General features: G+C 40.1%; 1 protein-coding gene across 3 annotated transcripts in view; it reads right to left on the reverse strand.

Moving 5' to 3' along the window:
* The window catches only part of CEP120 (centrosomal protein 120), a 64,138-nt gene that overhangs the window by 14,311 nt on the left and 33,617 nt on the right, over positions 1–16,210 (reverse strand). For all 3 annotated transcript variants that reach the window (XM_045891713.3, XM_045891705.3, XM_045891723.3), the window contains 4 exons: positions 12,324–12,416; positions 10,864–11,025; positions 8,708–8,830; positions 2,650–2,748 (listed from right to left, as the gene is read on the reverse strand). In XM_045891713.3, coding sequence (XP_045747669.1) covers positions 2,650–2,748; positions 8,708–8,830; positions 10,864–11,025; positions 12,324–12,416 — 477 coding nt within the window. The remainder of the gene's footprint in view (positions 1–2,649; positions 2,749–8,707; positions 8,831–10,863; positions 11,026–12,323; positions 12,417–16,210) is intronic.

Genomic DNA, 16,210 nt, shown 5'->3' on the forward strand with positions numbered 1-16,210 from the left:
TTGACTAGAACACCGTAGTACCAAATCCCTCCAATATTTTTCTGTCCCTAGAAATATCCAAAGCTACCAACCAATTAGGTCCCCGCTGACTAAAACCAAGAACACTCCACAACAGTTTTAGGGCTCAGTTCCTTTTAACGGTTAACAATGTACTGAGCACATCCTAGTACCAAACCTGTATTAAACGCTGTATAAACCACTCATTCAATTCTCAGAACCACCTGTGAGGAGAAATTAGTCTCCTCATTTGTATGGTGAAAAATCAAGAGGTAGAGCCAAGATTCACCTCACCTCTCAGGACATGTTCTAAACCACCTCTGAGAGAATTTGAATCCTGTCACTTTTAACAGCTACTCCCAACACATTATTTCCTTGTTCCCAATTCCTCAGGCTTCTCCACCTTGTACCGTATGTAGCCTAAGGCCCTTGGCATCATGGCTTCAGCTTCTTCCCGCTCGAAGTCACTCAGTTCTCACCATCAGAGCTTGCCTATCTAAGTCAGGGATGCCACTTTCCTGGCTGGGATGTGCCAAACAGTGACTTGTGCCTCAGTACTTTGTCAGAAATCCCTAAAGCCTTCCCTGGCTCCCTTTGTTTCTCTTGAAATTCTTGCATTATTTGGCTTCTAGGGAATAAAAAGATAACATGAAAAAAGGGGAAAGAGCCTGGACTCCAGGCCTCGCCTGCTCGCTCATGATCTGTGTGAGCAGGTGCACCTGACTTAACTTCTCTCAGTCTCAGTGTCTTTCATCTGGAAGAGGGAAATAAAATTACCTGCTGCAGAGGGATCTTGGTTAGGATGAAATGACAAGAAGTGAGCGGCTGGAAATCCTTGTCATGATCACCCTCTTTCTAGCTGCTGCCTCCAGCATCAGCTCTCCTCTGTCCTCTGCAAACCTAAGGATACTCAGTTGTGTCTGCCATGGCTTCAGTTCTCGCCTCTGCAAGGGAGTCCTTGCTCTGTTCTTAAGCCCCATCAGCCTCCCTACACCGGATCCATATTTCTGACTGCTTGCTGAATTTCTCTCTGCAGAAGTTAAAATGTCCAACTTTGCAAGTCCTATCTCCTTCTCATCTTCATACTGCATTTCCGTACTGGAAAACTATCTCCAGATGGTAAGGCTTTAGCCTTGGGCATCAACTTTGACTTTCTACTCTGCATTAAAATCAGGTAGATGGTGCTACACACCATCTACCAAAACTATTTTTTTTTCTTTTTTTTTTTTTCAACAAGAATCTGTATGTCCCGTTCCCACAGAAGTTCCAGTCCTTATCGCCCAAAATGACCACTACAAGGGGTCCTTCTCTGGGGTCCAAGTAGTCTATGCTTTCCAACTCCGTGCCTGTTTGCCATAATCATTTCAGTGATTTTAGCCTGTTTGCCATAATCATTTCAGTGATTTTATTTCCAGCATTTCCCTCACTACTTTCCTCAATCACAACCCACTCACCAGAGGTCTATCTCAAATACCTCCTCTTCCACAACACCTTTCTTAAGTGCTATAAAATAGATGTACTTTCCTCTCCTGACTGCTCTGGATGGTTCTTCTCAGGCTCTTTTAAATATAAATGTTATACTTGTACTTTTCTTCCCTACTACTAAATTGTAAGCTCCCTGAGGGAAAGACTTTTTACCTACATCAATAAATCTAGGGCAGGCAGTAGCTTGAATACAGGAGGCCCCCAGTTACACTCATCTATCCTTAGTCCTGTGAACTTTCATGGTCATTCTGTGTCATCTCAACTCTTGTAGGAGCTATGGTAAGGCAAATTGTACTATTAATTCTCCTGTAGTCTTGGACATAATTCTCTATGAGGGCAGGAAGCGATTAATACGATTCCACAAAGATGTTTAATAGCAATTAATGGTCATGGAGACAGATATAAAGAATACAAATTTGAAAGGCCCTATGTGCCAAATTTCATTCAGAATAAAACTGTTAAAAAAGCAGAAGTTAGAATAAAGCTAACCATTACTGGTCCTTAAAAGTGTGAGATCAAGTAGGTTGGAGTCTAAAAAACCTTGCTCACATTTTACTTGATCGTAATCATCTGAGGAAATTGCACCCCAAAATAAGATTAATTTCTCCTGAGGCTTACGGCATTTGTTATCAAGTAGGAAGGAGGAGGGGGAAGAAAAGTAACGTAAGAAGAACTCAGGAAACCACTATCACTTTTTAAATTCTTGTAAAATTATGCAAAAATTGTCTCTCCTTTTCTTCGCTGAATAAATGCCTATGTCTTCTAGGAATAATATTTAAAATAAGCTCTTCAGTTGGAGGACATGTTAAATTTTTTAAGTTATTCTTAAAGTTCTCTCCTGAACAGTACTTTCAATGGAAGGAATTTATACTAAGAGGGAAAAAAATGGGCATTTTATAAGTGAAAGTAAAATAAATTATTCCCACTTTCTTCTGGGGAGGATAGTTGGCTATTTAAAAAAAAAGAGAGACCTAAAAGCTTTTTTTTTTAATTAAGATTAAAAGATCTTTAAAAAAGCCCCTAACCTCCTAATGTCAGAAATAGCCCTGGAAATTGAAATGGACACATCTGAACATAAGACATATTGCCAAATACGCATACTTGTAAAGAATCAAGGGACAAAAAGACATAAAACGAACAATCCATCATCAGCTATAAACTACATACCTGTTTAAGTCTGGCAAGTTCTTTCAAAGCTCGTCCCCACTGCTGCTTGTAATGCAGTTTAGACTTAGTTGCAGATTCCAACTTCCTTTCAAGTTCAACCTAACAGTGATTAAAATCGTATCAAGTGAAACACTATACCACTGTGTACAATCACTGAAAGATAATATATACAAAGAGTCTGGCTTAAGAAAAGAGTTTATATAGTGTAACATACGACATCATCTAAAACTGTTATATAATTTACTATAAATATTATGGCACATGAACATTTTCTTGTTTAAAATATAGTCGTATTTTTACTGCCTAACAGCCTATGCTAAAAGGAACTGAATTAGTCTTAACCTCCAGACAGTTACTATAAATGTATTAAAACGTGTAGAGAGTGCAAAACACATTAATTTTTTACAAAAAGCAGTTCTTACTGTTAGCATTCCAATTCAGCAGGCACTCTAAATCTGAGAAACCAAGTTATTCCTTTTGGAGGCCTATCGACATGGAACTTGGTCTTACAACAAAAAGAGCTAGTAGAGATACTTTCATATTTTGGCAAAAATCATAAAATGCTGAAAACAGTGAAACGTTTTATCAGAAAACAGTTTACTAAGAAAGAGTACAAAGTGAAAAATATTTTAAGAATGTTAAAATAAACCTGAGAGTAGGAAAAATAATGCTCCTAATAACATTCATCTAACTCTTATTTTCTATTTTTCCTCAAATATATAAAGAAAAACATGAAAGTGATTCCATAAAAAAATGGTTATTTATACTTGCAGCAGGCAATCTGTTGTGCATGAACTGAAGCCAACTTGGCTATGTTCTGGAATGTACTCTCTCAGTGTTTCAAACCAAGTACCAAACAAATTCATGAAGCCAACAGACAGTTTTACTATTTAAGTGATAATGTAATAATATGCCTGAATTACAGTAAAATACTGTGACTCTAAACAGGTCTAAGTTTTTTTTATATCAAGTCCAGTTTTTCCCATATACACAACTCCTCGTGTTTTGCAGGAAAACAAAACCAAAGGCACTCTCCCAAAATTCAAACGCCAGAAAACTTTCATCTTATTTTCATGTAAGGAAAAGCTGACTGCCAAATTCCCTTCACAAAAGACCAGAACATTCTCTGCAGTAATATATGACTTCATGGAGTCAAGTTCTTTTCTGCTTTACAAATCCCTGGTGCTTGGATTTAAAGGTGTTGACATTTCACAACGAGACTTACACGCCTTAAGCTGAATAACTGTGAGATTATCAAAGATGAACTCTTCTGCTTATGCCCCCCAAATTTATCCATATTACTTAACAATAGGGCATCAGTCAGAGGAATAGCAAAAATCTTTTTATAGCTCTGAGATAAAAGGGTGCTACTTAATTATAAAAGCGATCATGTCCATGGGTCTTGGAGAAGGTGTAGTAGTCTGGATGGGCCCAAGGGATGAGGGTTAGGACAGAGATGAAACCAGAGGGATCACATCTACCCAGGGGACTGACTCCACAGAAAAAGTGGGATAAGGTTTTATCAGTTTTGCCATGATTATCAAAATAATTCCCATTTGCATAGTTATTCACACTTAAATAAACTGTAGTTAGAAAATTTCAGATACAAACCTCACTTTTCTAATTCATTCCTTTGGCCCAATCGATGATTCCTACCTTTATTTTTTTAAGAATATAGGTGCCTCTGTGATTCTAAAGAAGCACATGGACCCAATTCCCAGAAACATGCACATGACTGAAGATTTGATATAATTCCAGGGCATTCACAGACCTCGCGTTAAGACATCTCACTGTGAGCAGATCTGAGGCTTGAGCTAGCCTGTAGTACCCTTAGATCATGAGCCCAGTTACAGACTTCTGGTGTGAAAACTCACATCAGGACCTAGAGTCAGTTGAGAGATCCGTGCTCACTGCTGCTCCCATCTCCCTATTTCTATGCCCACAGCTGTCATTCGCTACGAGACGGAGGGCACTGGCTTTGTCTCTGATGCCCTACTCCCTAGTTTGAGTCTGTCACAGGCAACTATATTGATTTCTCCCTGGAAAAACTTGGTGGTTTTCTTCTTTTCCTTTCCTACTGCCATTTCCTTAGCCCAAGTTCTTTTCCTCTTCTCTGGTCTCTTCAGCCTCAAATTTTTTCTATCTACACATCCCACTTTCCTCTCTGCTAAAAAAAAAATCTACCATCGCTGCTACTTACCTGCAGTCTTGAGCCTATACTCCTCTGTCTAGGTTTCACGGTGTTCCAAAATCTCATTTCTGTCCTACTTGCGGAACCTATTTCCTGCGTTTTCCTCAACAGAAGACCCTCTCCTCCAGCCCCCAGGTCCGTGTCCTGTACACCAGCCCCCCTGGCCCATTAACTTCCTGAGCCAGTTACTTCTTTTTCTACTCTAACTTAAAACTTGAAGCTTCAGGCTCAGCTACCCTTCCATGAAGCGGTCTTAAATTTTCTAGATTGCAAAGAGTTTCTATCACATTCCTTGGTATTTGATTCACACACAATCACTTAAGGCTGAGTCATCTCCCTAATTTCATTACAAACTCTTTAAAAGTGAGGTCCCAAAGGATAATGTGCTTTTTCTCTTCTCTTTTTCCTCTCATCTTTCCCTTTGCCTTAAGACAGGGGTGGATGAGCAGTAGCTACCAAATGATCTTAAGTACGAAAATTTCAGCGTTTATCTTCATCTTCAGTCTGTCCTACTAAATTATTTTCCATATGTCATTTATTTAAAAACCTAATTATTTTTAAGCCATCTAAGAGACTCGTACCGAAAAGCAAATCATAAACTATTACTGACTTCTTACATAACAAAAGGAATCAGGAATTATATTTGGTAAAACTGTGTCTTATCTATACACCATTTCGTGAAAATGGAAATACTTCTTTTACACTGAAGAGAATGGGTCATCAGAAAGGAAAAGCCCTCAGGCAGACATAACGAGAAGATTAAATATGGAATCAGCTACTTTCGCACTTATGTCTTCCTTTCTGGGCTTCTAGGTCTTTGTTATTATGTAGAAATAAGAAATAAGATTCTGCCCTCTTCTGGCTCCAAAAAAAACTTACCAAGAATTTTCTGTCCGAGCACAGAGGGCTTGTTTTATTGAACACTCACACATGCTGGATGCATTCTTTAGGGCTGCTGCAGGGGCAACTGACCTAGTCATTTTTCCCTCTTGCGCTTAACTTCATGGCCCTGTTTTCACTTGCAATATGTTGAGTGATTTTCATCCTGTTGCTAGAAGTATAGCTGGAAAAAGGGATTCTGAAAATCACTTAAAATGTATGTCTAAGCTGGCAAGTGTCAAGTTTATATTCAGAAAAGATAGTGCTTCTGTTCTGATTTTGAGATCGGTAGTCTCCGAAGGTAAAATGGTAAAACGAAAATCCTGAGACCTGCGCAGCAGGACCTGAGAGATGGGCTGAGGCTCTGTGTCCATCCTCTTCTGTTTCCTGTCCTTGGAAGCCTTGTAGCTGTCAACATGGGAATAGCGGAACACCTGTTTTTATCCAAAGAGGGGCTGAGCATGTCCAGCTGAATTCAAGTTCACTGGTAGACAAATGAACAGCCCACCAAATGAAATGGAAAAATGCAAAGACTGCCCCGATATGCAAGCAGCAGCATCAACCACGCTGGGCAGTCAAGCCCACGTTGGGGAAGAAAAGGAACCAAAGACAGCACAGCCATGGACAGGCCACAGAAACGAACTGGTTAATTAATATCTGCTTCAACTAAAAAAAAAAATTTTTTTTAACCACAGTCTAATTCTTGTCTCCCAACTTTTCTATGTACTCACCCTTTCTGCCTCTTAAATAGTGTCTCTACTTCCCAAGAAAAACTCTTTCATGGTCCACTCATCCCCTCCTCTCTTAAAGCTGAATTTCTTCTTGTTTTCACAAGAAAATATCTGTACATTTTTCTACCAGTATGTAAGATTTTTTTCAACAGTGTGAAGCCCTTGGGTTATATTTTGTTTCAGTTTTTTCCAGTGCCAAACTTTTCAATAAGCCCCTGCAATTTGGCTTTTTCAAAGTTAGTGAACCTGCCAAACCCATGGCCCTTCGTCCACCGTTCTTGACCTGCCCTTCGTGAGACATGACCTCTACTACTTATTCTCAAAAATCCTCCTCTTCTGGGTACTAGACTGTTTTTATTACTCCTCTGAATCTCTTTAGCCTCCTTCTCTCATCCCTGAGGCTGTGCCTCCCCCGAAGTGGTCGGGGGTCCTTCCTTGGCGCACCTCAAGCCATTGCATCTGCATCTAAGGCTGACTCCCTTTTCTCTCTTCCTACCGTACTTCCCATTTTTAACCACTCAGTCAGCTGCTCCACTTCCGCTGTTCGGCTAGCATCTCAAGTGTAATACGTCTAGAACCAGAATTCTCTACAACTTCCACCTCCTCAGAAAGTTCTTCCTGGAAGTTCTTCACTTCCATTAACTTGACAGCAATCTCTGACTTTTCTTACCAGATGAAATACAAGTTCTTTAACTTACCATCTAAGGTCTTCCCCCTTATAGGACCAAAAATTGCATCCCCAGCATTCTCTCGGCAGTCCAATTTTTATTTTGAAACTAGGACAATAATGATTAGGTTCTAGTCAAGCTATTACCGAAATATGTAATAGACTTCCTAACCTTCCTACTTTGCCTGAATACCTCTTTCTGGAATATCCTCCCCTACACATTCACCCATTAAGAGGTCATGTGTCCTTTAGGTTCCATATCCAGTCTCATCACGATTTCACTAGAAGGAGCTTTGTCTCCCCTTTACATTCATGGCTCTTAGTAACACAAAGTTAGCTAGATGGTACCAGCCATCATCTTCCTTTCACTTTATCTAGGTAAGTTCCCTGCCTCTCTGCATGACTTGTCATTTAGTTGACTCTATCCTGAACGTTTTGTAATCATTCGGAATAGCATTTAGCACAGTGTCAGAGAACATACATCTTTGCTGGATAATGAAAGATCAGTTCTGTCCATCAGCATCCTGCCTGGAAACCAGACATCACTCTAGGTCTTCAAAAGAGATTAACTTAATGCAGGCAACAGAAAAGCAGAAATGCTGGAGGGGATCGGGTGAGGGGTCCCCCAGGGTGAGCAGGATCAGCCAGTCTCTACCTCTCCGGGGTAGGAGGGGCTCCAGGAGGAAGTAGCGGGAGGAGCAGTTCTTACATCCCCAGAACCCAGAGCCAGGGGTTGTCCAGTGAGCTAGAGCCCCAGTGGGGATGGCCCAAGGCAAGCTGAGAGAAGGGCTGTCTGGTAGGACAGGGGACCATAAAGTACACCTCCTACCCGAGGAAGTAAGAGAAGCACAGCGACAAAGACAGAGAAGGAAGAACTACCCTGGCGTCTTCCCAACTTCCGTCCGCCAATCTTCTGAGGGTGCCCCCTAGTGGCCTTTAACTTCCACAGATTATTTTCTTATTTATAACCTGTGTCATTTTCCTATGTAGTAGGAACCAGAACATACTTCCTGTTGGTGGTGAATCCCCAGATAAATAGAGGGAGGACCTGGCTTCCAAGGACAGGAAACAGAAAAGGATGGACATCCCCCCTTCCAGGCTAAGAGGAGAGTGCAGGCTTGTAATGAATGCTCCTGTCCGGGATGCTGAATCTGATAAGGATAGTAATACACAGAGAGCATTCCCGACGGCAAGGCTGGCACCAGAAGTGGGGGTTACAGAAATCCAAGGACACGACCATGACAGCACCAACAGCAGCAAGAGAAGATGGTTTGGGGACAGGCCATGCTGTGCTGCCCCTGGTTCTTGCTCCTACTTTGAAACTTGTTCTGTAGCCTTCCTGAAAGTTTTGGGGATTCCTTTATTCCTACAGTTAGTTACTGATGTGGTTTGCAACCAACGACTCTGATCAGAGAAAATGGATAAAAGCCAAGAAATTCAAGTACTGACGAGGTCATGTGTCTAGAATTCTGTCCTTAGCTGACATCAGAACACTACAGTGAAATGTTATTGCATTTTATATTCACGTAATACTTACTGACTTTATAAATTATTAGAATTAGTTAAATTGCCATAATCTGACATGGGTACCTTTTCTAAGGTGAGGAGATTTATTTCAGACTGTAGACGGATTTCTGGTTTGTTGCTTTGCTGATCCTTGAACTGAACAAACTCTTTTTCCAAAATCTTATACTTATTTTCAGCATCAGTAAGCTGTATTTAAAAAAGAAAAAAAACACCGGTATGCTAAGTTCAATACTATAGAATTTGATTCAACAGTGTCATATTTTCCTTATGCTAAAACATGTTTATAGTAGAAAATTTAGAAAATCCCCGAGGTATAATGAGGAAAATTAACAACATACAAAAACTTTTTAAGAGTATGGAATTTGTTATAAAACCAGTATCACCAGAACCTTTTTGGTAAATTTTACATGGCAAATGAAATTCACCTTATAAAAATACAGATACTACGTACTTAGGATGTCACATGTAAGAAAATATTGTGCATTATAGATATACCAGCTAATTACGGAGAAAACAAAAACTTTTAGTGCTGTATTTCTTTTTCTTATTATTTGAAGCTGTAAGAACTCCATAATTCAAATAATATTACAAGTTAAAGTCATTTCAAGATGATTTGGCCCAATCCCTTCATTTCTGTGGCTGAGAAATTTAAAGGTTGCAGAAGCTCAATAATGGGGGCAGTGCCTAAGAGCCAGGATGTAGCAGAGACATAAGTAGCATCCAGATCTCTTCATCCCCCAGGATAATGCTCTGATGAGAGCAGGCAAATACTTCGTTAAATTAAAAAAAGAGAGAGACCGCCTTGACTCAAGTCTATATATAACTCCCCTTCTAACAGTTTCAGAACTACCAAACCCCCCAACCCAAAAAACAGGATATAAAAATTTTTTATTTGATCTGGGATTTTTTTTAATCAAATGAAAACAAGCACTGTTAAAAATGCCTTCCAAAAACATGTAACACTATAACTACCAATCATAGATAAACCCATTTATCTTGTAAGACGTAAGACTTAACTGAATTTGAAATACTGAGAAAATCTGTGACAGAAATGGAACTTAAATTATCAATAATAAATTCGTATTTCATGCCAGTAAATACAAATAATTCCAATTAGGATTTATCTAGCATCTTAAGGTAATGAGGTATTCCATTACCTGAAAATTCTTCAAATGACTGAAGTTTATCTCTCTGAATATCTGAACTTTTATTTTTAAATTTGAATTAAAACCTTTCTAAAGCATCTCTGTCACATTTATTTCTGTTTTAAACAAAAGCTACCAGACTTCGTATTTGTTATTTTTTCCACCATTCAGAGACATCATCATAATTACTGTGGCCCCAATCAGGTTGTACAGAAGTAAGCTATGAGGCGTAAGGGGCTCTTTTTCTTTGGCTAAGTGGTCCATAAACAACATGGATTGAGTGTGTGACCCGCTTTTATATACCGGAACACAGATACTTGATCACAGGGTGTCTTTTTGTCCTTTCTACCTGTCTAGTTAGAACTGTGTGCTGAGTATATGGAACCTAGTTCTGACTCAGGGCCTAGAATGTTTTCTTTTATATAAGCTGTGAAATGTTCCCAGTGAAGGGCTGAGCAATTTCAGCTCCCAGACACGTGGGCTGCCCCACAGCTCCCTCCCCACTCCCCTGCCAGGTTTCCCCCAGGTCTCAGACTATGTTCTAGAGGAGTGCCTGGGCTTAATTTCTCCAAAATACCAGTTTGTGCCACAAAGGTGCTTCCCACAAAGATGCAAGCTAATTACATCAGTCTGGGACAAGGTAGAAATGGGTTTTTCAGAAAGATCCCCTGGTGAATCTAATGCATGTTAGAAGCCTCTATTCTAGAAGGCTCGATCTCCCTAAGAAGTGGAAGAAGGGAAGCACTACCGGTGAAGCCCATCCCGACTGCCCACTTTTACCACTCGATCTTTCATCTTTTACATGAGACTTCTATATAACAGTCCATGAACAAAGTATTGGCCACAACGAAATTTGTCAGAAAAAAAATTTGTGGAGTCAAATTTAGTTCTTTGTCATGTGAATAATGATAAGGGAAGGAACATTATCCCAACGTCGTCTTTAGCTTTGACTTAGGCAAACAAGACTTAAAGTCAATCTGAATCTCGGTGCAATCAATATGATCAATAGTTCAATTTACTGTGTAGTTTTCTCACTTTTCTCACTTTTCAGTGAATAGAAGCTCGAGCTCCCACCTGCTGCTGCAGTCGGAGTTTGTCCTCGTCCAGCTGTCTCATCTTCAACCTTTCTAGTTCCACCTGATGAACACAATCCTCTTTGGCCCTCCGTATAGAGTCCTGAAGTTCTTGCAGGTTCCGTTCACGTTCTAATTTCAGTTCCTTTCTCTCTCTTTGAACCTGACAACAGGTGCATCTGTAAGAGGTGGGCTTGCTCTTGGCTATGTGACACTGTTCAGTAGTCTATTATCCTTATATACAGTCAATGTTTGGAATATTTACAAATTTATCTCCATATCCTTTTCCGTTATTAGAGTTAATGTTTAAACATACTGAAATTCTACATTTTAATCCATCATCACTTAATTCTAATATAAAAAGTATATCCAAAACTCCATATATGACTCACATAAATTCAATTGAAAAGGCCCTAATAACTTAAAATTCTTATTTGAATAAAACCCATTGTATTATCTAAGCAAATATGCCCAAGTTTCTTTTCTTCTTTAGACATTTCTTATATTTTGAGGGTGCCTGGGTGGCTCAGTCGGTTAAGCGTCTGACACCATCTAAGATTCTTTCTTCCTCTTCCTCTACCCCTCCCCCTGCTCATGCACACTCTCTTTCTCAAATAGATAAACCTTCAAAAAAAAAAAAAATGGGGGCGCCTGGGTGGCTCAGCTGGTTAAGCAGCCAACTCTTGATCTCAACTCCGGTCTTGATTTCAGGGTGTAGCCTACTAAAACATGGAGCCTACTAAAAATAAACCACAAAATTTCTTACATTCTGCCTGTATCACAGAAGGTGACTGAGCCTTTATATTAGATGTTTGACCTTAAATATATTTGTTTCCAAATCAACTTAGAAATTCCAGAAAATGTGAGGACAAAGTTAAGAGAGAGATGCTGAGAAAAATTCTGAGAAACACGTGTGGTTAGGGAAGGGGCATATAAATTTAACATGGGGTAAATTCTAAGTATTTTGAAGTGACTTTTGTAGTAATTTAAATAAATATTTAGGGTAAAATTTAGTACGACCTAACAAAATTGCTAACTAGGCGTAGCACTAACAAAAGTTTTCATCCATCCTTCGGATTTAACCTTTAATGGGCAACAAGGGTGTTCCTTTCTTACCGAGAGCAAGGTCAGAAGGCTAGGCCACTAAGCCTGTGCTGCATTTTCTCTCTTCTCTACGTAGTACCACTCTCCCTTCCTTCCCCATAATGGGAAACTTAACCAGAAGTCTCTACAACTGCAGACATCAGCCAAAGCTGGCTAACAATTAACATTTCTAGTAACAAATATTTGGCTATCTATTCCTCACGTTCTGACCTATTATTGAACAGCAGTTTTCTCCATCATGCCTACAAGACAGCTTCCATGAAATGGAGTTTATATGAGCATAAAGGAAAAATAATAGTATGGACCTAGAACACAGATTCTGGGAAATGAAGATGTACGATAGAGGAATACAGTTACCTCTGACTCTGCAAGGACAAGCTGCTGCTCTCGCTTCTCTAGGTCAATTAGGGTTTTTTGAAGTTTTCCTTCTAGAACAGTATATTCAGCCACCTAAAGTACGATAAAAGAAAAATTACCTTTTCCCCAAATTCAAAACATGAACAAATTCAACGATGCATACATTTTAACTTACTGAAACACAAGACGTGGGAATAGGAAAATCATGAATTACATCCACCAATTCAAAGCAGAAATTCTTTCCAGTACCCTAAGGAAGGAAGCCCATCTCGCTTCTGCTTGGCTCTCTCTAGTGACATTCAGTTTCCCGAGGAAGCTCTTTCTCCCACTGGACAATCAGACTGCTAGTAAAATCCTATGTTCAGGCAACATCTAGCTCCTTAAAATCTGCCTTGGTCAACACTCCGGTATTTCTCTGATGCCCCCCTTCATCGCTTACGCTCCTTCCCTAGAACGAATTCTGTTGCTAGATCAGCTAGTCAGTTTCAAGTCTGTCCTCCTCCTGGTTCAGATCTCATCCTTTCCTGCAGTTCCATGATCGCTTCTGAAGCCACATTCCCTGCTTGGGCCCCAAGCCTAGTACCCCGGTTGCCATGGGCTTGCAGTCCTGCTCTGCTCTTTGACCCTATGAGTCCCATTCAGAATAAGAGGTCTGCTAGCTCAGCCTACACAGCATGTAGGAATCTGACAGTTTGCTATCTTTCATTTGTAACTGATCATTTTTACTAGGACTTTCTGAACCAGTTTTTCTATCCTCACCAACTAGTCTCCAGATCCCAGGCAACATCTTAATCTTCTTTTTCCTGTAGTCAATAGGACCTTGGTTTGATCCTCCTGAACCTTACCTGTACCCCTTAGACAGAAGAAAAAAAAAATATCTTCACATATTTGAATCTGGTGATAGCCATCATATATCCTCTTAGTCTTTTTTCTTCTCCAAGATAAACACAAGTTTTAGCTATTATTCACATATTTTGATTTTCACATCATCTAATATCTTAGATTTAATCTAGAGATTAGATTCTAGACTAAGTCTTTTAAAAAATGTGGTAGCCCGATGTGATCTCACTACTTCCGAAGCCAAAGAATGTCCCCTGCCTGAGACAAGAACAGCAAGTCCATTAACTTCATCTAAAATCGCATGTGCTATTTCAGGATCCTGATCACGCCATCTGTTGTGTCAAAGAAATTCCCCCAAGACTTTTGTTTTTAAACCTGGGATAACTATACCCACATAACTATTGTCCAAAAGACTGTTGTGACTACGGAATTTGACATTTGTCCTTGTTAAACTTTATTTCAGTGATTTAGGCCCGACATACCAACCAATCATGATCACTTACGTAAGAATTCTGTTAACTCTACCACCTACTTTTGGTTTACCTAAAAAACAAAACAAAAAACAACTAAGTGTGCCCTACACCTCCTTATAAAGTCTTACAGGGATAGGGAAACAGGATGGTGAGTCAGAATTCCAATGTTCTGCCTCTGGCAAGGCAAATGTGTGCGTTCCCAGAGCCCTGTCTCAGGAGGTCTCCTTTCCTGCTACATGACCTCCGCAGATGACCCAAACCACCTACCATCACGTATACGGAGCACTCCCAAATCCAGCCTGCCAAGTCAAAACCCCCTCCAGAGGTTAGGACCTCTAAGCCCAAGGATCTGCTGCATATGCCAATACTCCCTAGGTATCTCAAACTCAAAAATGTATAAAAACGGGAAATCATCATCATTTAAATAACAAATATCTATTGAAAACCTAGCAGGTGTGGGTAAAAGAAAGTCCTGTGATACCTATATTCTGAGGGAGGACCAACTATGAACAAGGAAGTGGATATTTAATGTAATCCTAAGTAAATGCCAGGATGAAAATAAGCAGAATGAGTGTCTAGCTAGTGGCGGGGAGCAAAGGAAGAAGGCGTATTTTGGACATAATGATCAGAGAAGGCCTCACTCGGATTATCCTGAACAAAGACCAGAAAGTACTTCTAAGAAAAGGACATTCCATAGATCCTGAGGTGGGGGACGTGTGGCTTAGCACATCTGGTGAACTGCAAGGAGGCCAGGTTGGTAAGAACAGACTGTAGCAGGAGGCTTGACAGAAGTGAGGTCACAGAGGAAGCTAGGAGACAGGTCACCTAAGGCCTTGTGGGACCTGGTACAAAATGTGAGTTTTATTCTACGTGCCATGAAGAGCATGACAGGTTTTAGCAGAGGCGTGCACTGTCTGACTTTTGGTTTAAAAGCCTCCCTCTTGGATGATATGGATATAACCAGCTACCGGGGTCAGGAAAGAGGAAGGGATGCTGAGTTAAGTAGTAACTAGGAGAGAAGTCACCTAGGCGAGACATAAAGTTGTGAAGGAGGTGGCTCAAAGTGGTTCGTTTCCAGGATACATATGCAGTGTGGAGCCACGAGGATTTGCTAATAAACTAGATGTGGAATCAGAATCAGAGTCAAGAGATAACTTGCCTTGTAACCTGAGAAACTGAGTAAAAGGCATCACCATTTATTAAGATGGGGAATCAACACGAACAAATTTATACAGGAGGGAGATACAGAGCTTGTTCTTAGGTCACATTTGAGTTGCTTATGAGACAGTCAGTGGGCAATGTCAACAGCAAAGTGCAGAGTCCAGAGAAGAGGCAGGGGATGCAAGTGGATACATGTTATATATAATACACATATATTATGTATAATATGCATACTTGTATAGGACAATAAGAAAGTGGAGGACAACACCAGAAGAAATGTAAAAACAGAAAAGAGATTCAAGGACTGGGCCTTGGGGCAAGCCAATAAACCCAGCAGAGGCTGAGGGGAAAAAAATGATCCAGCACGAAAACTGGGAAGGGGAGACCAGTGAATTCAGTAGAACAGTAGGAAGGTTATAGGAGGAGAGGTCAAGCAAAGGAAGTGTTTTAGAAAGGGAAAGATCAAATTGGGTAAGGATGAGGGAGGCTTGGTTGAGAACTGTTCTGGAGAGGGAATGAACTGCTTAGGGAAAGGAGGAGGAGCATTGGGTAGCAATGAGTATCCCTTAAGGCTTCAGATCTTAAACCTCCTTCACTCCCTTTAACTCCCGTTCCCCTTTTCTCTACCACCTTATCACTGCTCTGACTTTTGAGCCTTCATCTTCTTTTACATATATTATTGCCTCCCTGGTCTTCCTGACTTTAGCTTCACCCTCTTCCATTCTGTCCATTATACTTCCACCAGAATGACTGTTTGAAAACGAAAATCTCATTTCCTTGTTCTCTTACATAAAAGTCTTCATTAAAAAAATGTTTCTCAAATTTCTACCTTTCCCAAGCTGGGTTATCAGCTGAACCACAGAACATAAAAAAATAATTCAAGTAATTTTTTTCTCTGTCTTCTCTACTAATGTAGAAGCATAGGATCAAGTTAATCCATTAGCGATAGTAGATGCTGGCAAGCATTAGGGCTTAATTCTCTCAAGAAACCCTGGCTGAGAAAGTCTGTAGGATCAAGTCTAACCCCCTCAAAATGGAACAGAGGAGCATTTACATTCCATAAACCTCTCTATGCCTTATTTCTTGAGGCATACCCTCTCCTCTCTTCTTCCCACATCAACCTACATACAATTTTCTTAATGCCAAGCCTATTTCAAACTTCTTTGGAATGTCCCTTGAGTCCACCTGGTAGTATCTACTAATCTTTACCAAAGTAAAAGCATAATCTTATCCATGAAACATTTCCTCATACTATTCCCTTATGTAGAACTGAGTTCTTCCTTCTTTGTGGGTACATGATAGCGATCTTTAGCTATCTGATGGGAAGTCATGTAGAAGACAGAATAAACATGATCTCAGCTATGAAGAAGGCAGAACAGGACCAGAGTATCCTACTCATAAATTACTTTAAGA

This window comes from Mirounga angustirostris, unplaced genomic scaffold (assembly GCF_029215605.1).
Source record: "Mirounga angustirostris isolate CCGP_5_RB_7025 unplaced genomic scaffold, mMirAng1.0.hap1 SCAF_7, whole genome shotgun sequence".
NCBI lineage: Eukaryota > Metazoa > Chordata > Mammalia > Carnivora > Phocidae > Mirounga > Mirounga angustirostris.